At 48.1% G+C, this 27,205-nt stretch overlaps 1 protein-coding gene across 3 annotated transcripts in view; it reads right to left on the reverse strand.

Annotated features, from left to right (window-relative positions):
- The window catches only part of TBCD (tubulin folding cofactor D), a 160,919-nt gene that overhangs the window by 133,112 nt on the left and 602 nt on the right, over positions 1-27,205 (reverse strand). For 2 of the 3 annotated variants that reach the window (XM_028112398.2, XM_028112396.2), the window contains exons 2-7: positions 26,185-26,235; positions 19,725-19,822; positions 18,577-18,678; positions 16,609-16,755; positions 13,698-13,753; positions 10,375-10,507 (exon numbers count right to left, since the gene is read on the reverse strand). In XM_028112398.2, the coding sequence (XP_027968199.1) occupies positions 10,375-10,507; positions 13,698-13,753; positions 16,609-16,755; positions 18,577-18,678; positions 19,725-19,822; positions 26,185-26,235 (587 nt within the window). Of the gene's footprint in view, positions 1-10,374; positions 10,508-13,697; positions 13,754-16,608; positions 16,756-18,576; positions 18,679-19,724; positions 19,823-25,318; positions 25,341-26,184; positions 26,236-27,205 lie in introns of those variants that run through there. The other variant, XM_028112397.2, reaches the window with a different exon arrangement.

A 27,205-nucleotide genomic window follows, 5' to 3' on the forward strand; every position in this document is an offset into this window, starting at 1 on the left:
CTTTGGTCAGGATGCTACTGTCTAAGCCTGAACGGCAACCACCACCCTGACAGCAGGGTGAGGACATGTGGCAGGGACATAAAGAGAACTCATCAGTGCAGAAAGTCTGCAGGGAAGAAGGGAAGGACTGTGAGCCGCCAGGAACAGAGCTCACAGCACTTGGCAGTTGGTTAAAGTGTTCTTTGAGGGATGCTTGGGTGGCTCAGTTAGAGGCTCAGTTAGTTAAGCGTCTGCTTTCGACTAAGTCATGATCCCAGGGTCCTGGGATCAAGCCTCGAGTTAGGCTCCCTGCTTCTCCCTCTCCCTCTGACCTCTTCCCTGCTTGTGCTCTCTCTCTCTCTCTCTGTCAAATAAATAAAATGTTTAAAAAAAAAAAGTGTTTTGGGGGTTCATTCACCAAGTAAACTAGTAAGAATTTAAAATATTATGACATGCCAGAAGTGATCTCTCACGCGAACATTCTTTATTTGCCAAATTCCTTACAAAGTCTCAGTAAGAGAACGGAACAAAAGGGATGAACGCTGGCGCTCACATGGCCCCATCCCTGGGCACCGGCAGATGCCTGGCTCCACCCCTTGCGGCCCCACCCCACACAGAAGGGGGCCAGCACCGAGGCGCGCAGCCCCAGCTGCTGTCTGGACTAACGGGAAGCAGTAACAATAACACGTCGTTTACGGGCACGAGAGGAGTTCCACCCCCTGCTCTTCCAACCTTGAGCCCCGCAGGATAACCCACGCGCTCTGGACACATGAAGACAAGGATCACCAAGTCCCAACCCCCTGTGAACAGACTCAGGAATGCAAAGGGATGAAAAGGAAAGAACAAAAACAATGAAGAAAGGGGCTTTGTTTTGGTTAGTCTTTTTTTTTTAGATTTTATTGATTGATTTGATTTTTTTCCAAAGATTTTATTTATTTGAGAGAGAGTGAGCGCGAGAGAGCATGAGTGGGGGGACGGGCAGAGGGAGGAGAAGCAGATTCCCCGCAGAGCAGGGAGCCCAACCTCGATCCCAGGACCCCGGGATCATGACCTGAGCCGAAGGCAGACACTCAGCCACCCAGGCGCCCTCCCCAGTCTGTTTTTACACATTAAAACGGGGCACCTTCACTGCCATGCGCCCGTGAGAGCGTGCAGCCACGCAGGCAAGCACACAGGACAGTGGAGCAGGTAGAAATGCTCTCGTCTTCTCAAGGTCTTAAGTATTCATCAGCCAGGCCATGAAATGGGAGGTGCGATCTTTTCACGGAAGCATAAAAAATGAACCAACGGCCCACGCCTGTGAAAGCACCCACTTTCATAAGCAATTACGCCTCTTCGAGATCAGAGAGAACACCACCATGCAGCCCAGGAGATATGACCGTCAGGTCTGTTTCTGTTGTTCTAGAAACCAGCACAGCGCAAGGTGCAAACAAAAGGAGTTTCTCAGTAATCATTCTAAACCACCACACCTTTCGATCGCTACCCACCCAAGCCTGCTTTTCTGCAATGTGCAAACCAGCTTCCCCTCCCCAGGGCATGTTCTCTGAGCCTGTGAATCACAGGCCTTCAGCTGCTCAGGAGCCAGTACGCCCTGCTGCCGAGCAGGAGACACTGGTCTAAGGCTCCCTGAAGCACCACCAAGTCAAGGCCAAGAAAAGGAGCTCCACCCAGGACCTGGGAAAAAGGTCCCCCACACCATGCCCGCTCAGGGGTGCCCCCCACCAGCACCTGTGACTTCTGTGAGCTGGTGAGCACACTCCTGCAATGTGTGGTTCCATCCCCAGCACCCCAGGAAAACGTGACATCATAAACACACCAACACGCGGTCAGGAGAGAGCTCAAGCAAAGTGGGCCCCTCCTTCTGCGCCCCTGACTCCTGTCGCAATGCTAAGGAGCAGTACCGTGCCCCCTCATGGCAGCTGTGCCACACACAAATGTGGATAAAAGTAAACACCATCAAGCACTGACACAACCAGTTCCAGGACGGACAGCATTCAGAGGATGGCCCATGGTCCTCAGCTGTGCCACAGCAAGCCCACCCAGGGCCACACCTTTCATGGAAGGCAGCAAAGCCCCAATGGCTCTGCATCTTTATGTAACACCAAAAGAACCCTTTACAGAGGAATTCTAACACACACTCCATAGTTTGGAGGACAATAACCCTCCTACCACCACCGGCTGGAACCCACTGCATCCGCTGGCTTACAAAGATAAAAGAGAGGGGAATTTGAAGGAAGCCTGCCACCTCCCCCCAAAAATAACAGTAAGCTGAAACTGGTCAGAGAAGCACTGAGAAATACAGAAGCAGATGTGTCCGGAGGGCAGTGCCCACCCAGGCTGCACTCCAAGACCAGGCCCTGGCCAGGCAGACATCCACCCTACAAAGGAGATAAGCCAGCCAGACCAGAGGTACCTCCACAGCCCTCAGAAGAAGCAAGACATCTCCTCTCTTCTCTCAAGGGTGACCACTCTTGGTGTGGCCCTTGGGGCCCCCCCACCGCCCACCTCATGGAAGGCTGTCAGACTCCATAAACTGACCTACCACACAAAGGCCTTCAAGGACCTTTAACAGAAGAATTTCAAACACTGCAAAGCTGAGAGATCTGAAAGCTCTCCATTAAAAGGGTTGGAATCAACCCATAAGAGCAACAGACATGGTCCTGCTGCAGCCTCCACGAGGTGAGGAGGAAAGACCAGCAGGAGATGTACCAGACAGACCCAGGATTAGCAGGACTTAGTCCCTCCCGAAGAGGTCTTTGCTATTGCCACTGGCTTCAACAGCTAATAAATTCTAGATAAAAATAATTGTTTCTCAGTTAACTGAAAAGTACCAAAAATACTGATCACACATCTCGTACTTGCCTAATGCAGGAGATAAGAAAGATGCAAAAGACACAATTCCTGCCAGAGAACCTAGTAACCAGCGGGCCAGGGCAGCATGTGCACCATTCCCACACCAGAGCAGTGCAGCCACAGGCTCGGAGGAGGGACAATGTCCCAAGCTGCACTGGCACCTGGGCAGGGAGGGGCTCTGAGCCCAGTGGGAGGAGAGGGCCCCCCACCAGGAGGCCCACAAGAGGCCCCCTCCCCTCCGAGTGGAAGTGAGGAGAGGAGACCCAAAGAGGAGCAGGAGGAAAAGCGGGCAGCACACCTCCCCGAGGGACTAAACGGGCACAGAGCTGAGCCCACTGAGAGTCGTTGACGGGGCCAGTGACTGAGCAAGAATACCCATGGCAGGAACCACTGGGAAGAGCCTCTGCCATTTCCGACCCACACCTCCATGCTCACCCCTCTCCTAAATCAGGGCACACACGAGGGAGCGCCAGCACGGGGCCTAAAACCCTGGGGGAAAGCAACACAACCAACCTGCTTGACCTGGTGCCTGGCCCCCTGCCGGAGGGGCCTGAAGGACAGACCTCTGCAGGCTGTCTACTCTCTGGCTCCCCGACCCCATCCCTGGGCCCTTTGCCACTGGCTCTCCAGAGTGGCACCACTGAAGGTGGTACAGAAAAAGCACAGCTGCAGCTGAGGAACCAAGAGGCGGTGCCAGTGCCCGTGGAAGGGGCTCCACAGACTGAGAGCGGAGAGCCTTGTTCTAGGCCAAGGACAGACTCCTGGCCCAGGGTGGAGGATGGGCCTTGGAGGCGGTGACCTCCACACCAGGAAAGGAGGGCCAAGCCAACAACATATCCCAAAGCCTCATCCACATGGCCAGATGAAACTGGACCTGCTCCCTGCGTGAGCATTCTTGTTTGTTGCTGGGCCCTCATTCCACGGGCCGGCAGGAGGAGAGAAAAGGGACAGAAGAGCAGGCACAATCTTGGACTCACGGAGTCTGAAGCACAACAGGTGCACAGAACTAGGGCTCTGGGACTAAGGAGAGGAACCAGGAACTAAAGGTCAAGGGTGAATCAGGAGAGAAACGTCAGCCGCCCTCAAACAGCAAGAACAAAGCCTGAGAAACACCTGCTTAGAGGGAGGGGTAAGGGCAGCCAGGTCCCATTCACCTGAGAACCCAACCACCAAGTGGGTGGGAGCTACAGGGCCTTTGGACGCCCTGCAGTGGAGGCCACAGGCCAGGCTGGACAGAGAGCACCAGCCAGGAGGCCCACAGCTCTTGGCCAGCTCCACACCAGCCAGCGGTACTGCTGCGTGCTCCTTCTCTCATCTAAGAGGCGGGGAGAGCCTGTAACCAACAAGGCCCCCTCCCCTGTGAGCGTGGGCTCGGCTGGGCTGCCTGTGAGCGTGCACCTGTCCAGCAGAACACGTCATCTCCTCACACAGCAGGTGTACAAACCAGGCCCGCCAATGGAATTAAAGGCGTGCCACACACCATGCATGTTTCAACAACACTCATGCCACCATGCTGCCTGCCCCACGTAAAATGCTGAGTTACATAAAATTAAAACAGTATCAGAGTTGGCTGCTCCATGGATTTAAATCCACAAGGAAACAGAAGGTACCCATTTCACCTGAATTCTACAAGAACACATGAACACTACATAAATGCACATACATACTGAAACACACACACATTCAAATGGCTCCTACCCCATCTTCCTCCACCCAAAACCCTGCCCCAGCAAGGGCTACAACTAAAAGCTCAGTTTGGACCATTTGTCCTCCAGCCACACTGAACCCTACATGAAACCACAGAGTGCTACCCTCCAAAGAACCCTAAAAGAAAAGAAAGCAAAGCCTACATGACAAGTGTTTTGGATAATCAGGTGGCTTCTTTTCATCTTCAAAGAGCATGACACGCACTAATTAGCCTCCACACCACCCTCTGAGGTAAGAGGTTTGTTATTTCCCTTCTACAGGCAGGGAGCATGGAGCAAGGCCTTCACCTCTGCCTGAGGTCACAGGTGTTGCTATAGGCCGTCCTGAGGCTCAGGACTGGCCCATAGCAGATCAGGCTCCCTCAGGGCAGCAAAGCACCCACCAACACACCCTGGAACCTGGGACGTGCATTTCTGGTACATCCTGCCCTTGTGGCATCGAAAGCCATTCTACCTGGGCTGGAAACTCCTTTTATTTACTTAGACTCTAGGCAAAAGCAGAGAGGCTTCATTATTTGTCCTCACACATGCATTCACGCACTGGCGATGGGATTACCTGGTTTTTAATGTTTGCAACAAAACATTCTATCCTTGGGGTGCCTGGGTGGCTCAGTCGTTAGGCGTCTGCCTTCAGCTCAGGTCGTGATCCCAGGGCCCTGAGATCAAGCCCCGCATCGGGCTCCCTGCTCCACGGGAAGCCTGCTTCTCCCTCTCCTACTCCCCCTGCTTGTGTTCCCTCTCTCGCTCTCTCTCTGTCAAATAAATAAATAAAATCTTAAAAAAAAAAACATTCTATCCTTTAATGTGAGCAATGCTTTTATCAATGATAAAGTAAATAAAACAAACTTCATTGTGAAGGGTGGTTAGTCATAACTGGCAAAGAGGAGAGTGTTTTACTGCCACTCCACACCAGCAGTATTTCTGTTAGAACCCTGTCTTCGGCAATAAAAGTTCCCACCTGCCTCCCAGCCATTACAGAGAACACATGAAGGGAACCCCCACATCACCAGTCAGTCGTTAGGCTCTTCAATCTAAGCAGTGAGAGCCACGATGGCACAACCATCAATAAGGAAGCAGAGGTTACAGCATATTCAAATGATGACCATTTTCAATTTTTAATATGGGTTTTCCTTCTTTGAATTTCCTCAATTTGCAATAATCCTAATGCTTAAAGCAGGACTAAGCCAGAGGGCCTTCCAGGGACAGGAAGCTATGAGACTCCTGTTTCTCCCACACAAGAGTTAAAATTCATCACTAGAAGAGGAACATGCTTCCAGGAAAATAAAATCAAACCCTAGTTTCGATGGTGCTTGTTACAAGTTCACCTGTTTTGCCTAACTCACACTAATGAACAGGTGGATAGAAATGAAGCCAAGTGCATCAAAGGAGACAGACGAAATCTGAAAGCACAATATACCTGCAAGTTTCATCATGCAGAGCAGACGCCCAGCCTCTGCTGTTCAGGTCTGACGAGCTCATGGTGAAACCCGCTCCCTGCTTGGGAGAGCCCAACACCCCACACCACTTCCTCCTGCCCAGGCAGCATCAGCAGTAATTAGACCAAATCACTGCTTTGAAAAGGAAAAGAGAAAAGGAAACAGGACATGTGACTCCAGAAAGACCCTAGGTTTTCCAGAGGAAACACAGGGGCTTCAGAAGGCTCCGGAAGGGGTGTGCTGGGCCCTGCAGACTGCCACTTCCCAGCAGTTTCATTTACTCACTTCCCCAGGATTTGGGTTGCCCTGTCAGGCAGTTGTCCACCCCACTGAGGGCGCACCTCTCCAGACAGCTCTGAGATATGGATGCCATGCTGCTCCAGTGCCCACCTGGGGGAAGGGGCAAAAACTTTTGGGAAAATCCCTCTATTCCTCAGGAGAAAAGAGAAAACGAGAACCTCTCCTAAGCGTGGAGCCTGGAGATGTCCACACCCACAGCACTACCCCACTCCTGGCTCTCTGCACTGAGAGGGATGCTGACCCGCTCCCGCAGCTGGCAGGACAACACTTGGCAGCCTTTCCCACCCAGCACTGGGTTTTGCCATTAAAGGCGTGTGTCTCCCACTTAGGAAGAAGAAGCAGAAAACATGGGAACAATGTAGAGACAAGCAACAAGATGATCAAAAATGTTTTAAAAAATAAATAAAAGGACCTAGGGCAAAGCAACTGCAGAAGTGGACAAAAAGGGGTCCCTATGCCCTTCTCAAGCCTTCAGGAAGAGCCCCAAGGACCTGAGCCCAGGGACAAGGGAGCCATCAGGAACTCTCACAGGTGGCTTGTGTGCACAGGCCCACCGCTGTCTCTTCCAGGAAACCTGCCTCCTTACCACCAGCCCAGGCGGGGGCCACACAGGCCTCACCTGCCCGCAGGTCCCTAGGGCGGTCACAGCAGGCTCCAGCCCTACAGCCTTGACACCCTGCTGGCCCAGCTGCCCCTATGTGTATGAACACAGCTGTGACTCTTGGAGGGGTGGCTTCTGGGCAAAGGCTACAGGAGACCCCGAGAGCCCGTGCCAGATACAAATTCCTGACTGGGCAAAGAAGGTCTAAAATAGGGCCATAACCACAAAGCAAGTTAGGTCGAATGTGCCTGATCATCCCTCGCCCACATTCAGATAGGTCTAGCATTTTGCCCTGCAGGTCACAGTAGACTGACAGACTCGTTATATTTTGTCAGACCTTCCAATTGTTTCTCTATGACCTAAGACTTCTCAGTGCAACTCATGCCAAGAAATTAAGAATCCCCTTACACCCAAACCTTCAAATAAAGCATTTCTGCCCCATTCACCCATCCTTTACCAGAATTACCTAAAACATAAATGCACCTCCCCAGAATTCAGGCAGTGACAGCTTGGTGGGCACACGTCTGTGTCCCGCACCTCCCCCTCCCATCCACGTCCACACTAGGTACCCAGGCCAGCCTCACCCTGCACTGACTCCCTTCATAGCAATTACACTGAAAATCCCAATAAAATCCTCTTTAAGCACCATCTCCACACACAGCTGGAATGAGAGCCACCTGAAGGCCCAGGCTGTGCATCTTCACAAGCTGATACCCATGGTTTCATCAATGTGACAGGTGTGTGGCCATGAGAAAAATTAAGACTTCAAAAACATAGAAAATATTTAAATTGTTAAATTAAAAAAACTACTGGGGTGCCTGGGTGGCTCAGTCATTACGTGTCTGCCTCTGGCTCAGGTCATGATCCCGGGGTCCTGGGATCGAGCCCCGCATCGGGCTCTCTGCTCAGCGGGAAGCCTGCTTCTCCCTCTCCCACTCCCCCTGCTTGTGTTCCCTCTCTCGCTGTGTCTCTCTCTCTGTCAAATAAATAAATAAAATCTCTTAAAAAAATAAAATAAAAAATAAGAAATTTAAAAAAAAACCTATTGTTACATACCCAAGGGAACTAAAATAGATGCTCAAACAAAAACTTACAGAAGTTCAGGTTAACACTATTCATACTAGCTAAGAATACCCATACACTGGAATATTATTTGGCCATAAAAAAGAATGAATTACTGACCTACACTACAACATGGATGAACCTTGAAAACATGACGCTAAATGAAAGAAGCCATTGACAAAGGTCACATGTTGTACAATTCCATTTATATAAAATGTTCAGAATGAGCAAATCCACAGAGATAGAAACTAAATTAATGGCTGCAGAGGGGAGTGACTGCTAACAGGTGTGGGGTTTCCTTTATCAGTGATGAGAATATTCTGAAATTAGATAGTGATGATGGGTATGTGACCTCATGCATATGCAAAATAATCACTGAATTATACACTTTAAAAAAGCAGAGTCCTGGGACGCCTGGGTGGCTCAGTTTTCAAGCGTCTGCCTTCGCTCAGGTCATGATCCCAAGGTCCCGGGATCGAGCCCCGCATCGGGTTCCCTGCTCAGCAGGGAACCTGCTTCTCCCTCTCCCACTCCCCCTGCTTGTGTTCCCTCTCCCACTGTCTCTGTCAAATAAATAAATCTTTAAAAAAAAAGAAAGCAGATTACTTATGGTATGTGAATTATCTCTCAATTTTTTTTAAGATTTGAGAGAGCGAGCGTGCACACACCCACGCGCGCACACACACACGCACGCATGCCTGAGCAGGGAGAGGGACAAGGAGAGAAGCAGACTCCCTGCTGAGCGCAGGCCCCAAAATGGGTTTGATCCACAACCCAGGAGATCATGACCTAAGCCAAAATCAAGAGCTGGACACTCGACTAAGGCACCCTGGTGCCCCTCTCAATATTTTTTAAGAACTAGTACACAACATATCGCATTCGTTTACAGAATGGAAGAAAGCAGGAAAAAAAACAGCACCTCAACAGACCACAGGAATCCAGAAAATGTTCTATTTTTCCAGGTTTCTTTATAAAATGTCTTGAGATATCCTCATTTGAAAGGCTGTCCTTCCTAAAGACAACAGCAACACAAACGGAAAGAAACAGATGCCGAGAACATTCCTGAGAGAGGCCAGGCGGTCTGTGCCTTAAGTGCCCAGGACAGGGTATACAGAGAGAAAGGGCTTTCCCCAGGGCCCTGAGGCAGCCCTGGCTGTCGTCTCCTCTCCTCCCACATCCTGTGCCCACTGCCCTGGGTGATAACACCATCAGCCCCACTTTTCACTGGTCCTCATGACTTCCTACACCTCATTCCACCCGTCAACAGCCAGCACATGTGACAACACCCAAGAAAATGATGTCACCCTGAGTCATGGGTCCAAATGTCTCCATTTAAACGCAGTCCAAAACGCCCTGCTCTCCAGAAAGTGGGCCATGGGCCTCTACAGCTTCAGAAACAAGGCCAAGAACCAAGTCTCACCTGCTGCAATTAAAGAGCAGAGAGGACATACCATGCCCACAACACCCAAGGACCAACACCCAAGGGCCTCAGCAGCCTCCCCTCTTCTGTGAACTGTCCTCCTCATTAGGACTAGAAAAGGCAACACAGGGGCGCCTGGGTGGTTCAGTCGGCGAAGCATCTGCCTTCGGCTCAGGTGATGATCTCAGGGTCCTGGGATCGAGCCCCACATCAGGCTCCTTGCTCAGCAGAGTCTGCTTCTCCCTTTCCCTCTGACCCTCCTTCCCCCTTGGACACCTTCACTCTTTTTCTCTGTGTCTCAGTTAAAATAAATAAAATCTCCTGGGTGGCTCAGTCAGTTAAGCGACTGCCTTTGGCTCAGGTGATGATCTCAGGGTCCTGGGATCGAGCCCCACATCAGGCTCCCTGCTCAGTGGGGAGCCCGCTTCTCCCTCTCCCTCTGCTGCTCCCGCTGCTTGTGTGCTCTCACTCTTGCTCTCTCAAATAAATAAAATCTTAAAAAAAAAAATCTTAAAAAAAAAAGAAAAGGCAACACAACAGACAGATGAAGCAGAAAGTGGAAAGGGTTGGAGGTAGCACACCAACCAGTGCACTATGGGCAGGTGCCTTTGTGTGTTTAACACTTGTTACTAACACCCTAACCCGAGTAGCTGAACAAAATCAAATTTCAAATCACCTGCTTTATTTCATCAGAGTTTGTTCCGATAATTATACTCTGTAACACAATTACGCAGCAGGAAACCCAAAGAGGACGTGCCCTGCCCGCCTGCCCGCCTGCCCGCCTGCCCATCCCAGCTCTGTGGACACCGCTGCCCCCTGGTGGCGACACACCAGGCTGGCTCGGGCCATCTCCTTCACTGGAGTAGAAAGCCCAATACTGACAATCCAAAGACAACCCTGGGTTTTAAGGTGCAGTACTGTGCTTTTGGGGTTAATGGTCTCTTACTATGTTCCAGCTACTTCAGAATGGACTCAAAGGTGAAGAGAACTTGTCCCCTCCCCCGGAGCAGTGTTTACCAGGGCCTGCAGCATGCCATCCATGGCAATGACCCCCTCGATGGTCTGGAAGGAAGAGCGGGCCAAGGTGTGCAGGCTCCAGTCCAGGAAACCTGCCATCTTCTTCTGCTTGACATCAGGCCGTGTGACAAACCTGCCAGAAGGAAACAAACAGGCAGGTTGATAGCTCAAACAAGGCTCCAACTGAAGAGAGCTCACCCCTTTCTGGCCCACCACATCCTCCCATCAAGAGGAGTCTCCATGCCAGGACATCTGTCCTCAGACTGTGAATGTCCTACACTGTGAATTATGTCCCCCTTTCAAGACAGACTCTCCAATCTAAAACACCAAGACACTACCCAGACCATCAGGTGGTCATTCCCCAGCATGACCTCTTTGAGGTCATACACAGGCCCCACCACCCTCATCTCCTCCCTCCTGGGCTCCCACTCATCCTGAGGCCCCCTACACTGCAGGACCACCTTTACCCGTTCCCACCACTGCCCAGGAACCCCACCAACACCTACTACTCAGCCCTTCCCTTTCCTTGGCCCAAATCCATCTCTGCCTCAGGACACTGTACCGCCTCATATGGCAAGGCCTGGCCCAGCAGCAGGCCCCAGGACCTCTTTCTCTGCATCTGCCATAGGTCTTCCTTCCCCCCACCCCCTCCACCCAGTGCTGCACAGCCCCATGCAGAGCCCACATATGCTCAGCTCTGCACTCTCTGGAAGCTCAGATGGTACCTACTGGATCCTGCCCACTCTCTTACATGCTGGTCTAAGCTGGCAGCCACCCCTGAGCCCCGACACCAAGGCTGGGGCCCCCTTTATTCCTCTCTAGCCAGTCTACATGCTATCTGACTCGGGGGCTCAGGTTGGGCCCGTCCTCTTGTAGGAAAGCTTCCACTCTGGAGGCAGAAACACAGGAAACAAGCAAAGAACATGAAGAGACAGAGGGTGGAAAATGTGCAGCCTCCAAGAGAGGCCCAGGGACACCCTCCCAAGGAGACATGGGACCAGAGAGTGTCAGGAAACAGGACCTCACACTCCCTTCAGCTGCCCCCCAGAGAACACATGTGGTGGCACTCTGCACTTAATGCTGCAGAAACCCGTTTTACGACATGCTGGCCCACTTCTTCGTGTTTGCATCACGTACAAAGCAGCACCCAGTGTGGTTCCGGCACCTGCCTCGGCAACCCTGCGGGAAGCTCTCATCCCAGCCACGAGCCCTCCCACCTCAGAGCCCTCTCTTCCCTCGGCAGAACCACTGCCCAGTGTATCAGAAGATGCTCGGCCAGTGCAGTTAAAGTTACACCCATTCTGGAACATTCTGAGAACCTGGCTACACAGCATCGGGATGCATCTACAGCCTGGCATATTGGCTAGGGCATTTTTAATGCGCTGAAAACCAGCCTCAACCATGCGAAATGCTTACTCATCCTGACCACTAGATGGTGCAGGAGAGTCCCGCCAAGTGGTTGGATCTGTTCCCAGGACATTAGGTATGGAACAAAGGTTTAGGGCTTCACCTCCCCAGCCCCCAAAGATGTGGTGCTCCACAAAGTCAAACTCAGCATAACTCTACCAAACCCTCAGTACTGCTGGTAATAAAAAATAATAAAAACAATTTTTCACCTAATAAATTTGGCAAACGCGTTAAGACCTCACATAGTACTGGTAAATAAGGGAAAAAGGTAACCTTTCCAGTAATTGCATTTAAAACCCTAAAATGTCCATTCCACTTCCAGGAATTCATCTCTAAGAATCAATCAGAATGGTACAAAGTTTTATGTAAAACGTTCATGATGACAATGACTTTACTAACAAGTAGCAGACAGCAGTCTACATGTCCAAAAGGGGACTGGAGAAACAATAATATATTCACACCATAACAGTGTTTTAGAAAAAGACTGAATAAAGCTCCAGGCCCATCTGTTGGTACCTGGTACAACAAGCATGTGCACCAACATACCCCCACAGACAGAGCGGTGGCACCCACAGACAGCATCAGGACGAAAAGCAGGAGCAGTTATATCTCTGGGGGATGAAGGTACACGTGGATTTTGTACTTTATACATTTCTTTATTTTCCAAAACACAAGATTACTCTTAGAATTAAAAAGAAACTCATTTTTTTATTTTTCTTTTATTTTTTAAAGATGTTATTTATTAGAGAGCTCACACAGAAGCAGGGGAAGGGGCAGGCAGAGGGAGAAGCAGACTCCCTGCTGAGCAGGGAGCCCAATGCAGGGCTCGATCCCAGGACCCCAGGATCATGACCTGAGCTGAAGGCAGATGCTCAACCAACCAAGCCATCCAGGCATCCCAGAAACTCATTTTTTTAATCACAAGAAACCTCTGTCCAGTGAGTATCTCTGTCTCCCAGGTGAAGCAATGCAGGTGGGCTCACATGTTCCCCTCACTCCTGAAATCAGCTCTTCTATCCAAGCTCTATCCTATGGTGCAGCAAGTGCCCCCACTGCCCTACAAATTAAGGGTTTCTCTTACCACTTTGTGGAAGGTCATTTGGCTATACACCGAAGCATAAGGGGACCCTGAATGAAGTGTTGCCCATTTTCCCAATCAAAATATCCAAAAGTTTTTACAGCCCATTTTCAACTTTCACAAATGTAGAGTGGGGGAAAGCCAAATATCCTCATTTATCTACTCAATACACTTATTTTAAGTCACATTCCTACAAAAGATTAATGTAGAAAAACTGCTTCCTTCCATTTTCACATTTCATGAAACAAGTTTACACAGCTCTCACACACGTCTTTGGCATTTTTCAGAGACAACAAGGCCACTGTTTGGGTCAGCTCACCAAGCTCATCAGACTAAGAAAGCCACGTTCACATGTTTGAGGCAAAGCCTGTTTTTTTCAGTCAACAGAGAATGTTTGGGGATTTTTATCCCAAGCCACAAATGACCCAATCAAGCTCATGATCTCCATAAACCACAGCATTAACTGCTTTCAAAGTGACCTTTAAAGACTCATCTAACTGCCACCACCCCAAAGGTGAGCTTCTGCCCCAGGTATAACTATTACACCTGTTCTAAATCTGCACTCTGTTGATGGGCCCATCAGGTGACCTCCATGAGCCCCTAGCCCAGCATTCTCAGGTTCAAAGGTCTCCAGCCAAACAGAGCTGATGCTCCCTCAAAGAAAGAGACACATACTGGGCAGTAGGAAAGACTTTCCCAGGCCCATCAGCCTGGTGTCCTCCTCCAAGGTAACACAGAAACACAGGGAACGCAGAAGAGTACGTAAGACAAACCCTCTCAACACACCAGTCACATATCAACCAACACAGCTGTGAGAGGGCCAACGCAAGGTACTTACTTGGACACAAGGACAGCGGCTGCATCTCGGGCCTTGTCACTGACAACCAAGTAGGCCTAGAAGAAAGGATCAAGGACAGGCACCATTACACACACCATATAAATCTCTGGGACCCACTCACCAGCCAGTCCCACACGCAGCAGCTCCCGGAGAAGACAGGTCATGAAGCTTCTAGGCAGAGGCCCAATTCCAAAGCTGCACAAACCACCCCTAGACTCCTTGCCAGCAAGGGCCAAATGCTGTGCTCACCACCCGGCAGGTGCCTAGTTGCACATGGCATGTGACCAGACCCCTTGAAATACACGTGTAAAAACAGAAAAATGAAACGCGTGTCACCCAGCTGTAACAAAGAATCACAGGGGCACCTGGGTGGTTCAGTCCCTTGAGTGTCTGACTCAGCAGGGAGTCTGCTTGAGATTCTCCCTCTCCCTCTGCCCCTACTCCTGCTCATCCTCCCCTCTCTCTTTCTCTCACTCTCTCTCTAAAATAAATAAATATTTTAAAATAAATCATAGTGTCCACAAAGCACACTTGGGACCTGTCAACATGTTAGTATACAGAACAGTTAAGAGGCCCCACTCAAACAGAAGAGGACCCAGGGTTAAAACAAATGACTAGCTTCTCCTTGGACGCTTGCCTTAAGAAAGTTCCCAATTCCCATCTCAACTAACGTTTTTCCAAATGATACATACAAAAAAGATCTTTTCTCTGGGGGACAATCAGTGCCAAACCCTTAGAAATGTACAGCCACTCACCTGACAGTTCCATTTACAAGACAAATACACAAAGGGTATGTAAAGGTGGTTCATCACCATACTACTTCTCACAGAACACAATCAGAAACAAACCAAACATCCATCTATAAGAGAATTTTTTTAAGATTTATTTATTTATTTGAGAGAGAGAGAGCATGTGCATATCTGTGTGTGGGGAGGGCGGGGGCAGAGGGAGAGAGAGAATCTCAAGCAGACTCCACACTGAGCAGAGTCTGACATGGGGCTCGATCCCACGACCCTGAGATCATGACCTGAGCTGAAAGACCAAAAGTCAGACACTCACCGACTGCGCCACCCAGGCGCCCCAAGAGAGTGTTTTTAAAATTAGGATTCAGTGGAGCACCTTCTCCTTTCAAGATTATGAGAGGACATGTACTTACTGACATAAGACATTCAACATATACCTCCAGGGAAAAAGCAGCTCACAGAACAGCAGGATACCAAAGGTGCTTGCACAAAGTGGGCAGCATGGAGTGTGGGGACGAGCCACAAGCCAAACTGCCTAGCTTCAAATTTGGATCTACCATTTATGATAAAGTGAACCAGCTATGTTACTTTTTCTTTTTGACTATCGCCCCCTCAGTAAAATGAGGACAAAGAGTTAACTGTCAGGGCACCTAGCTGGCTCAGTTGGTGGAACATGGTGGGGTTGTGGGTTCGAGCCCCACACTGACTATTGAGATTATTTAAAAAAAAAAATTAAATTATATTTTTAAAAAAATCTTTAAGGGCCACCTAGGTGGCTCCATCAGTTGAGCATCCAACTCTTGATTTCGGCTCAGGTCATGCTCTCAGGGTCGTGGCACTGGGCCTGGAGCCTGCTTGAGATTCTCTCTCCTTTGCCACCCACTGCCACACACATGTGCACTCAAATAAATCTTTAAAAAAAAATTTTTTCTTAACTGGACGCCTGGGTGGCTCAGTTGGTTAAGCATCTGCCTTCGGCTCAGGTCATGATCCCAGGGTCCTGGGCTGCCCGCATCGGGCTCCCTGCTCAGGGGAGAGTCTGCTTCTCCCTCTGCCCACTCCCCCACCTCGGCTCATGTATGCTCTCTCTCAGTCTCTCTGTCTGAAATAAACAAAATCCTTAAAAATAATTGTTTTTTAAAAGAGTAAGCTGCCTTATTAAGACATAAACCTTAGTAGGGTTATGTGAGTCACCGTACAAAAGATGATTAGAATAGTACCTGGCACACAGCAGGTACTCAATGAATGCCCGGCTGCTGGTGTTCACATCCTGTGTAATCCCTCCTGTCTGGGTCGGACACAGTGACAGGCTTCTAACCAAGAGAATTTGGCAAGGGGTGGGAGGCCACTTCTGTGATTTGGTGACACATTATCATGTCTTCTGTCTTGCTAGCAGACCCTGCCCCTTGCCGGCTTCGAGAGAATATGCTGCCACGTAGAGGGGGCCACATGGCAAGGAACATCCAGCAAAGAACTAAAGCCCTTGGTCCAACACCCTCAAGGGTCTGGCTTCTGCCAACTGCCATGACAACATAGAGGCAGACCCTGCTCAAGGTGAGCCTTGACTACAGCCAGGGAGACTGTGATGCAGATTGCCCTGCAAAAAGTCACACCCAGATTCCTGACCCACAGATGATAAATGTGTGTTGTGTTAAACCACTCAAGTTTGGGGTAATACAAATATTATGCATATAGACAAATTATTGCATCACTAAAAGCTTGAAAAAATATAGAAGTGTTATTATTTCTTGGCACTAGAATTTGAGGGACTTCAATTTATTATCTTTCTTGCTTTGCTTCACGTTCTAATTTTTCTACACTGATCATGTATTATTTATATAACATTAAAAATCAAATTTAAAATGGACCTTTATTTTCTCTTACAACTGCCCCCTGAAATCTCTTATATGTCATTATTATGCCTAACAGAGTATTTGCACCACCTACAAAGAAATGAAATTTGCTAAGTAATTCATCCTTTCCCCTATATGAATTATCACATTTTCAAAATAGGTCATGAAATGGAACTTTACCTCACTGAAAAACAGTAACAGCAGTTGAAGAAACATAAATGTCAAAAGCGTTCCTAATTAAACTCTAATATAAGACAGCATAAGAATGAAAAACAACACTAATTAGCAGCTAATGATCTGCATGATCACATTTACCTCTGCTATTTGGAGAATACGGTCCATTACGGACATTCGCATTTGCCCAGGTTGAGTGAGGAGGTTCCCGTCAAGGCGTGAAAAATCAAAAGGGATCAGGCAGGTCACAGAGAGCCACAGTAAAAGCATGTAGCGGGTCTCCCAGGTCTAAGAAGTTAAATCAAAGGAAAATGACTCCAGTATAAAGGACAGAGGTAACCCACATGCCCCACTCACAGTCCTCCCTGCCCTCCCTGCCCACTCCCTGCCCACCACAGGCCCTTCAGATGCTATCCACCTCAGAGCCTGGAGTGCAGACCATCGAGAGTCCCTCCCGTATCTCTACTGTACCCCACCACACACACCCTGTAATACAGAGAGCTGGGAACCTCGTCAGATGAAACAAACAGCAGAACAAACAGAGAAAAATCACAATAGATCAGTATAATGGCTTCTCTTCACTGGCACCCTTCAGCATACAATCAGCATTTTGAGAAAGTGAAAAACAGATAAAAAGATGGAAAACAGGGGCGCCTGGGTGGTTCAGTCATTAAGCATCTGCCTTCGACTCAGGTCATGATCCCAGGGTCCTGGGATTGAGTCCCACATCAGGCTCCCTGCTCAGCGGGAAGCCTGCTTCTCCCTCTCTCGTTCCCCCTGCTTGTGTTCCCTCTCTCGCTGTGTCTCTCTCTGTCAAATAAATAAACAAAATCTTAAAAAAAAAAAAAATGGAAAACAGAAGACTTAAGAATAAAGAAAAATACTCTCAACGTCCAAAGAGGAGTGCCCTTATTTCAGGTAGTCAACCCTGGAATTACCCATCGGGGGCACGAGAAGCAGAGGAGAGCTAGGGAAATGATAACCCACATCTTCAACTGAAATTGGGCACATTCACAGAGACAACTCACTGGTGGAGCAGTTATGAACAGTGTTCTCCTCACACTGTGCAAAAGAGTGCTCCCGAAGCAGCCTGACTCCTGGGAAAGGCCTGCTAACAAGGCTAGTCACCAGGGGGCATCCGGGAACTTGGATTTCAGAAGGCTTCCCACCATTCCCTGAGAAGGGGCACTCTCTGTGCCTGGACTATTTGTACAAACCACATCACTTATGTCAAAACCTGCTTTCCTTCTGGGAGTCTGGAATTTCAGTCTATATTTGGCAGAGTACCCACATGACCAGCCCCCAAGAAAAATCCTGCACACCGGTCTCTATGACTTTCCCTGGTGGACAACACTTCATACGTGTCATCACAACTCAGTGCTAGGGAGACTTACAAGTGCCCTGTGTGACCTAACTGGGAGAAGACTCTGGAAGCTTGCTTCTGGTTTCCTCCAAACTGCACCTCATATGCCTTTTCCCTTTACTGATTTTGCTACTAATGAATCACAACCATAAGAACAACTACATGCAGTCCTACAGTGATCCTAGAGAATCATCAAACCTGGGGGTGGTCCTGGAGACCCCCAAAATAGTTATATTTCAATTTTTAAAAATCTGGAAGGTTGACATAGTTATCACCACACCATATGTAGGCATATTTTTTCTTTATAAAGAGCTTATTTTAAAAGGAAATAATTTAAGGTAACATAATAACACAAAAAGCCAAAAGAATAAAAGAGAAGAGGGGCGACTAGGTGGCTCAGCCGTTAAGCGTCTGCCTTCGGCTCAGGTCATGATCCCAGGGTCCTGGGATCGAGCCCCACATGGGGCTCCCTGCTCCGCGGGAAACCTGCTTCTCCCTCTGCCACTCCCCCTGCTTGTGTTCCCTCTCTTGCTATCTCTCTCTCTCTGTCAAATAAATAAAATCTTTAAAAAAAAGATTTGTTTAAAAAAAAAGAATAAAAGAAGAGAGAGAGGGACACAAAACAGCCTAAGATAAAACTGAAGGAAACAGGAAGATGAAGCCGCCAGTCAGGAGTAGAGCAAACCAGGGAAGAAAGAAGGAGGGATGAGGTTGGGAATGAAAAGGAGGAGAAAGAAGACACTCACTTCATGGTCTCTAGGGTTCTGATCTGTAAACATGTCTAAAACAGGTTGTACGTCGGACACTTCATGAGGAAATAAACGAAGAAATGTTTTATATCCTCGAACCTACCAAATTAAAAAGACACTGAATTATTATATAATTAGAAAACACAGAAAGTAGCAAAATTATCTTTTTCCTCTATCATCAAAGATCACCACCTATCCCACCGAACGATCAGAAAATTATGCCGTATTAGAGTGATACAACTTGTTAAGAATAAACAGGAAAACTATCTCTGCTTCTTACACCATTTCCTATGTTCTGTCCCACCTTAACACATATAACATGTGCTTCATCAGAAATACAGACATGTTACAAACAAATCAGTTTTCCTTCTACCTTGTTTATACAATTGCCCTCTGACACTCAGGAGGGAATAAATCCTCAAAAACCTCAAAGGTCCCCAAATTCATTACAGCTTCCATAAAAGCAATGGTACTGCACCTTCAGGAGAGATCCTGCACTCGACCAACTGAGCCACAGAGAAGTGTGCACATGGGCAGCCCACCCATGGGGCCTTCTCACTGGCCAAGGACCTCTCTTCACCACACAGCAGGCACTACTATACTGCACAGCCCCACAAAACCCACCCGGAGATGGCTCTGAGTCACTCCCATGGTCAAAACTGCAATGGTTAAGTTTGTAGGCCAGCAAAGGGATATCACCTGGGAGTTTCTAAGAATGCAGAATATCAGGCCCCACCCCAGACCTGCTTACAGAATCAGCCTCATTAACAAGATCCCGAGGAAATTCATCTGCACATTTTCACCAAGCTTGTCCACCTTCTCCTTGCAAGAAACTCTTCTGAATTACTCATCTCTCTCTCCCTCTCCCTCCTTCCTTCCCCTCCCCCACTTCCTTCCTAGCTAGGTGCTACTTGATCTAGTCAAAGGCAAGATGCTAAATATCTCAGACATGGTTTCAGCCAAAGGACCCACAGATCACTACCACTAACATCTGATCCCCAACATATGGTAAAAAGAGAAAGAATGAAACCCACAAATTATGTGTGAAAACCATCTCTCCTGAAAAATAGCATTTGGAAAGTAATTTCTGGACCGAGTATTTAAGAAAGTATTCTGTCCACTATAAGGTGCTATGTAAATGTTACCTTGGTAATGATGTAAAGAAATTTAAAAGCCAGATGTATGAGGTCAACTGAAGATGTCTTATCTTGCACTATATCCAACAACAAGTTCATCATCCATTCTAGGGAAAAACATATGCAAAACGTTTACTACAAAATTAAACATTAATATGTTATCAAAACAAAATGCCAAAAAAAAAAGACTTTATTTATAAATATAAGAGTGATTCAGGGGCGCCTGGGTGGCTCAGTCGTTAAGCATCTGCCTTCAATTCAGGTCATGATCCCAGGGTCCTGGGATCGAGCCGTGCATCGGGCTCCCTGCTTCTCCCTCTCCCACTACCCCCTGCTTGTGTTCCCTCTCTAGCTGTCTCGCTGTCAAATAAATAAATAAAATCTTTAAAAAAAAAAAAGTGATTCAATATTAGTAAACCTACATGGTCCAAATATCAATAGAGCAAAAGAAGAAAAACATTTTCATCATAACAGTTTCTAAAAGAACAAAATTAATACAACATTCATCCTCTCTTTTAAAATGCAGGAGAGAGGGGCGCCTGGGTGGCTCAGTCGTTAAGCGTCTGCCTTTGGCTGAGGTCATGATCCCAGGGTCCTGGGATCGAGCCCCGCATCGGGCTCCCTGCTCAGCGGGAAGCCCACTTCTCCGTCTCCCACTCCCCCTGCTTGTGTTCCCTCTCTCGCTGTGTCTCTCTCTGTCAAATAAATAAATAAAATCTTTAAAAAAAAAAATGCAGGAGAGAGACACCTAGGTGGCTCAGTTAAGTGTCCAACTCTTGATTTCAGCTCAAGTCATAGTGTTGAGATCCAGCCCACATTGGGCTCTGAACTGGGCAAGGAGCCTGCTTAACATTCTCTCTCTCTCTCCCTCTCCACTACCCCTCCCCCCACTACTCACGCACATGTGTTCTCTCTCTAAAATAAAGTAAAATAAAATAAAATGCAGGAGAAATATTCTTATTTTTAAAAAATTATTCTGTCTCAAACTAATATCTAACACCATGCTTTACAGAAGATGCCCCCTACAACTACTATGATTTAGTGATGAGCACATTCTAACCAATGTAATAAGGCAGAAAAAAAGGATTTCCACTTCCAGTTATAAAGGAATAACTTATATGGAACTGCTCTACCACCAAAAATTAGAACATGAGACAAATATGTGACAAATCTATTTTCAGACACTGGAACAACAAGGCAGCGCAAGGCAACAGACCAGTTGGGGTCTACAGCTGCCCCAGGCTGTGTGCCGGGAGGTAATTTTTAGAACTCAGCACAGGCAGGGGAGGGGACTCAAAGAGAGCAGAGGCCGAGGCCCGAGGAGGTGGAGTGAGCTGAAATCTGTAGGGCAGAGGGATGAAGAGGAAGGTACGCAGAGAATGAGCTCCAGAAGTCTAAAGAGGTCCCCTCGCGTCTTTGGCTGAATGCTCACAAGCACTGGGAGGGGTCCACAAGGCCAGGTAAGAACAACTACCAGAAAGCACTGAGGCAAAGAGTCTCCAGCCGACATGGGGCCAACATCCAAATTCCATCAAGCCAGAGTAGAGTCCATGTTGAGCGCCCAGGGCAACCAGTAGACAAGACACTCCAGACAAGCCTTTCCTTAAGTAGTAAGGCTAAATTAGAGAAAAACTAGAGAAAAAGTGAGACCTGCCCTAACAAGGCTTTAATAGGATCAAAAGGATACAATGATTTACAATTAACTAAACTGCCTAGCAAATCTGAACACTCTTTAAAGACAAAAAATTTAAAACCACCATCATAATAATGACAATGTCCATCATCCACTCAAAAATTACGAGGCATGTGGCTGTCTAAAGTTACGGTGACTCCTAACGGGGAAAATCAGTCAACAGAAATTCCCTAGACAAAGAAGATATCAACTTTAGAGCAAGTATCATAAATACTATAAATACTAAAACATGCTCAAGGAGGTACAAGAAAACGTGAACAATAGGAAGCAAAGAAATGAAGATACAAACACAAACAACTTCAAGAGCTAGAAAAAATAAGATCTGAAATGAAAAAGTAACTAAATGAGATTAACAACATATTAGGTACTGCAGAAGAAAAGATCAGAGAACTCAAAGATACAGTAACTAAACTTCTACGCTACAGGGGGAGGGGGGCTAGAACAACAAGCAGCCTCAGGGCCATGTGCAGCAGTGTCAAGTGACCAACACACAGGTAACCTGAGTCCTGGGGGACAGCAGAGAGGCAAAGGCAGAGAAATATGTATAGAAATAGTAGTCAAAATTATTCCAAATTTGATGAAAACTGTAAACCTATTAATCCAAAAGGTTCAACAAACTCCAAGCAGGATAAATGGAAAGAAAATTACACCATAACATGTCATAATGAAATTGCTGAAAGCCAGCAATAAAAAAAAAAAAAAAAAAATTCTACCAACTGCCAGAGAAAAAGCCCACTTTACATGGAGAAACAAAGAGAAGAATAAAAGACAGACCTCTTGTCAAAACCAATACAAACCAAAGGCAGTAGGACCATATCTTTTAAAATGCCGAAAGAAAAAACTGTCACCCTAGAATTCTATAATCAGCAAAATCTCTCTCAAAAGTGAAAGTGAAACAAAATATCAAAAGCTGAAAGAATTCATCACCAGTAAATCTGCACCAGAAAAAAATGATAAGTTTTGAAGTCAAGCAAAAAATAAACGAGACCAGATAGAAACTACAATCTACATAAAACAAAGAATAAAGGTGGAAATGGTAAATACAGGAATATTAGACTTGGGGTGCCTGGGTGGCTCAGTCGGTTAAACATCAGACTCTTGATTTCCACTCAGGTCATGATCTCTGAGTTGTGAGATGGAGCCCCACTCCAAGCTCAGCATGAAGTCTGCTTGAGATTTTCTCTCCCTCTGCCCCTCCCCCTATTTTTTGAAAAAGATGTATTTATTTATTTTTATAGAGAGAGCGTGTGAGAGACAGCCCGAGAGGGAGAGGGAGAGGGAGAGAGAATCTCAAGCGGACTGAGTGCAGAGCCCAACACGGGGCTTGATCTCACAACCCTGAGATCAGGACCTGAGCAGAAACCAAGAGTTGGTCACTTAATCCAACCGCACCACTTAGGCACCCCTCCACAAAGGTAACTTTGAACTTTTTTTTTTTTTTTTAAGTAGGCTCCACAACCAGTGTGGAGCCCAACATAGGACTTGAACTCACAACCCTGAGATCAAGACCTGAGCTGAGATTGAGTTGGACACTTAACCAAATGAGCCACCCAGGCAACCCTGAATATTTTTTAAAGGATGAAAATGTATAACCACGGATAAAGAGATCAAGCTAGCATTATTATTTACAAAGTATGTATTTACTGCTTTGAAAACACAAAAGAAACTGAAAAGCTAGTGAACTATTTAATTACACAACAACTCTAAACATTACACCCAGTTGAAGCAGCCAGTCACAAAAGTCCACATTCCGTCTACTCCATTATGGGAAATGCTCAGAGAGCACAAATCCGGGGACAGAAAGCGCATCAGTGGTCCAGGAACTGGAGGGAGAGCAGGGCAGCTGCGGGTGGATATGGGCTGCTTCTGGGGGTGACGAAATGTTCAGGAATTGGTGGTGATGGCTGCACAACTCTGGGATATACTCAAAACCAATGAAGAATACACATAAAAGGGTGAACTCTATGGCGTGTAAGTTATACCTCACCACATGAGCACAAGCAGCTTTCACCCCAGAGCAAAACTCTGAACAGACCACTTAGGGCAAGTGAAGCGCTCCCCGGAGGGGATGTGAGCTCCCCAGATAAAGGAAGGGCTTCATTCTGCCATGTGAAACATCCTCAACCAACTCACCTGCTCCCAGAGAAAACGTGCCCATCCACTCAGAATCCTGAGTGGCAGAATCCTCTCAGGAGAGGTTTAGCTGGAAACACTCCAACATAAAATAGAAGCAGAGGAACCCCCATCTACATCCATTCAGTCTTAAATATGGACAGAACCAATAACACGAAAAGACCAAATTACACAGAAAAGCTGACTCCAGAGGAAAGAGGTGAACTCGGGGAAGAGCAGAGAACAGCCAGAACTAGACCAAGAGACTCAGAAAGATGGCACTGCCATTCCACAAGGATAGAGACCAGAAAAACAGATCATTCCACATGCTTATCTCAGTAACCCTCACCACCCCCCCCCCAAGATGCAATAAGACGAAAATAAAGTGATACAAATACACAAAGGAACAGAGAAGAAAAAACAACAGCCAAGAGATGTCAGCTGTGACTTAGAAACTGGACAGTGGCAGGGAAAGCCACAGTAACTGGAGCAGCCCAGCAAGGAGTCAGAGCTGAGGGGCCAGGAACGGCCCAGGGCAGGACACGGCGAGGGCTGAAAACAGGAGGAGTGCTCTAGGGTTTCCCAGCCACAGCCCCCTTTAGGCAGAAGATGAGAGCTTTACCTCTCCAGAGTGGTGAACACCAAAGCCATTAGCCACATTTGAGGTTTTTTTTTTTTTTATTCAAGTCAAATAAAATTTTAAATTCAGTTCTTCAGTCATACTAGCCATATTTCAAGTGCTCAGCAATCCCATGTGGCTAGTGGTGACCTTACCAGACAGCACAGATCTGGAACATTCCATCATCACACAAAGCTCTACTGGACAGAAGTGCTCTGGAGAGGGTAGGTCCAAGAGGAAGCCAGGACACATCTGACAACTGCCACGTAGTCAGCTCCTATTCAACAAGGAGTAGGCATTCCAGGCTAGGAGGCCCACAGCGGGACCCTCCCCAACAGGGCCCCAGCGCCCAGCAGCTAGCCATGTGCTCCCCAGACAGGAACATCCGACCCATAAGACGACTTCGAAAAATACCAAACCAAGGACAAGAGCGCTTAGATAGTAAAAACAATGGACAAAATAAATTCAAGAACATCTTCCACATGCAAAACAAAGATCAAAAAGCAAAACTATGTGAGAAAAGCTAAGGGACCCAGAGGAGTGATCCCTCCAGTGATGACTCCTGGAAACCTAACATCCAATTCACAGGGACATCAAGAAAGAGAAAGCAGAAGCAGAGAAATGACCAATAACACACCAGAAGTCCACTGCGCCAAAGGATGTAAGTCTTCAGGTTAAAACTGTCCTGCTAATGCCCAGCATGATAGAAAAGGCCCAGAGCAATTCACACTCTGATAAGACATCAGTTTCTGGAAACTTTCAGTAACAAAAAAGTCTCCTGAAAAAGAAACTTGGACTTGGTAACAGTGGATGAGGGAACCATGCCTTCCGTCTTCAGCCAGCCAAGCTATCAACCAAGTATGAAAATGCATTTATTCTGGGGGCGCCTGGGCGGCTCAGCTGGTTAAGTGACTCTTCGGCTCAGGTCATGATCCTGGAGTCCCGGGATCCAGTCCTGCATCGGGCTCCCTGCTCAGTGGGGGGAGTCTGCTTCTCCCTCTCACCCTCCCCCCTTCTCATGCTCTCTCTCTCTCCTTCTCTCTCTCAAATAAATAAATAAATCTTTTAAAATAAATAATAAAACCAAACTGGAATAATTCTGTAGGTCTAAAAAAAAAAGGAAAGGAAAAGAAAATGCATTTCTTCTGCCTGAGACAGGTGAGAATTCAGAAAGCTTACCTTCTACAAAACCTGGTGGTTACCTGAAGAAGAAAAAAACACCACACACAGCACCAGCCCACTTTTTAAAAGGCGCATATGTGTCCGCTAAAGCTAACCCCTAATGCCTCACATGGTAACATGTTTGAAGTTTCAACAGCCCTGTGGGGCAGGTAGTGCTAATAATCCCCATTTTACAGGTGAGGACACCCAGGCCAGAGCAGCTGAGTGGTGGCATTGGGTATGCAAATCCAGGCAGTCTGGCCTGGGTCTCAAGCACCTAACCCCCACCCTGTGCTGCTTTTTAATTTAAGTTACTATTGCTACCTTCCTCCTTCCTAATTTCACTGCCAGGAGTGTTACTTTTGCAGACAGAAAAAAGAAAAAAAACTGTTATCAGTATGAAACAGGTCAAAAAGAAACAATCAGAAAAGAAACAAAAAGCCACTCCCCTTATACTACCTTAAGGAAACCCAAGCCTCACTGCCTCCATCTATAAAACAGAGCTGACCATAGATCATATATGATCTATATGAGGATTGAATGGTGACCCCCGTAAAGCACTCGGTTCTAACAAAATGTGCCTGGCAAACAAACTGATTAAAATACACACGATGAGCAAAAAAGAGCTTCTTAAGTAACAGCAAGGAAGAAAGAAGCTCAAATACATCTGCCCACAGCCTAGAGCAACATTTAGAACTCCTAGGACTATCACAGTCCACTAGCATTAAGTGGCCCTACTAACAACAAATAAGCACAGGGCACTTCATCCTGACACCCTCTGCTGGCAAATACAAAGACACACACATCCCAGCACCACGCACGAGGCCTCTGCGATCCTCTGTAAGTGAAGGATCAAAACCCAAATCATTAGCCTCTGTTCTTACCAAGGTGTGGGTCCAACAGATGAGGCTGCTCCTGGTATTTGTCCATTATTACTAAAAAGAAAAACATGGGAATTAACACCCTTGAGGTACGTATGCACACAAGGCCCCGGAATCCTCAGTTCTCCCCCTGCTGACTGCTCTGGTTCGGCTCTTAAGAGCAAAGGCCACCTGCGGCAGCCCCCCAGCGCCACCACACCCTCCACTTGCTCAGCACACCTTCCGTTCCCCCCCCCCCCTCCATCGATCCCACACAGACACCTTCGGCCCCTTTACTCCTCCCTGCGCAGAACACACTGAGCGTTGCGCCCTCCCCGGGCCCAGCCCTTCAGAGCACACGCCCCTCCGTCCCAGGCAGCCCGGTTTCCGCTCCTTCCAGGAGCTGGCGCTGCTCCCATCAGACCCAAAGACCCCTCGCCTGTGACAGGCACCCTGCGCCACACCGCTCCACACCTGCCGGCTGCCCGCGAACGGGGAGCCCGGCTCTCCCCGGGCACTCCCCTCACCGCACAACAGTTCCGTGCCCAAGACACTGGCTCGCTCACCCCGGTCCGCAGCCAAAGAAACAGGCTCTGAAGGGCGATGAGGCACTGAGCCCAAGTGCAAAAGCGAGTATCAGCCCCGGGGTGTATCAGCGAAGCACACGCCGGGTCCGCGCCGCCGCCGCGCGGCCCTCCCCTGAAGCCAGAGGCCCGTCACCGCCAACCGAGGAAGGCAGAACTCGGCGGAAATTTACTCCGCAGAAAAGGCCCACGACGACGGCTTTACTGAGTCACAAAGCGCTTCCGACCCCACTCTGGGGCCCCGGGGAGTCGCTCCCGCATCAGTCCCTGGAGACAGGCGCCCAGGGCGCCGCCCGCCGCCGGTTCCCCGGGGGCCGAACTCGGCGCACGGACACCAGCCAGCAACCTGCGCCGCGCGCCCCCCGCCGCGCCCCCCGCAGGGCCCAGGGCGACGGCGCTGCCCCCCGACGGCACCGCCACCTGCTCCCCCGCCCTCTCCGCGCCTTTGTCTGCGGCGCGCG

The sequence above is a fragment of the Eumetopias jubatus genome, unplaced genomic scaffold (assembly GCF_037043125.1).
Source record: "Eumetopias jubatus isolate StellerSeaLion01/CBP00866 unplaced genomic scaffold, mEumJub1_p1.0 scaffold_10, whole genome shotgun sequence".
In the NCBI taxonomy this organism is placed as follows: Eukaryota; Metazoa; Chordata; class Mammalia; order Carnivora; family Otariidae; genus Eumetopias; species Eumetopias jubatus.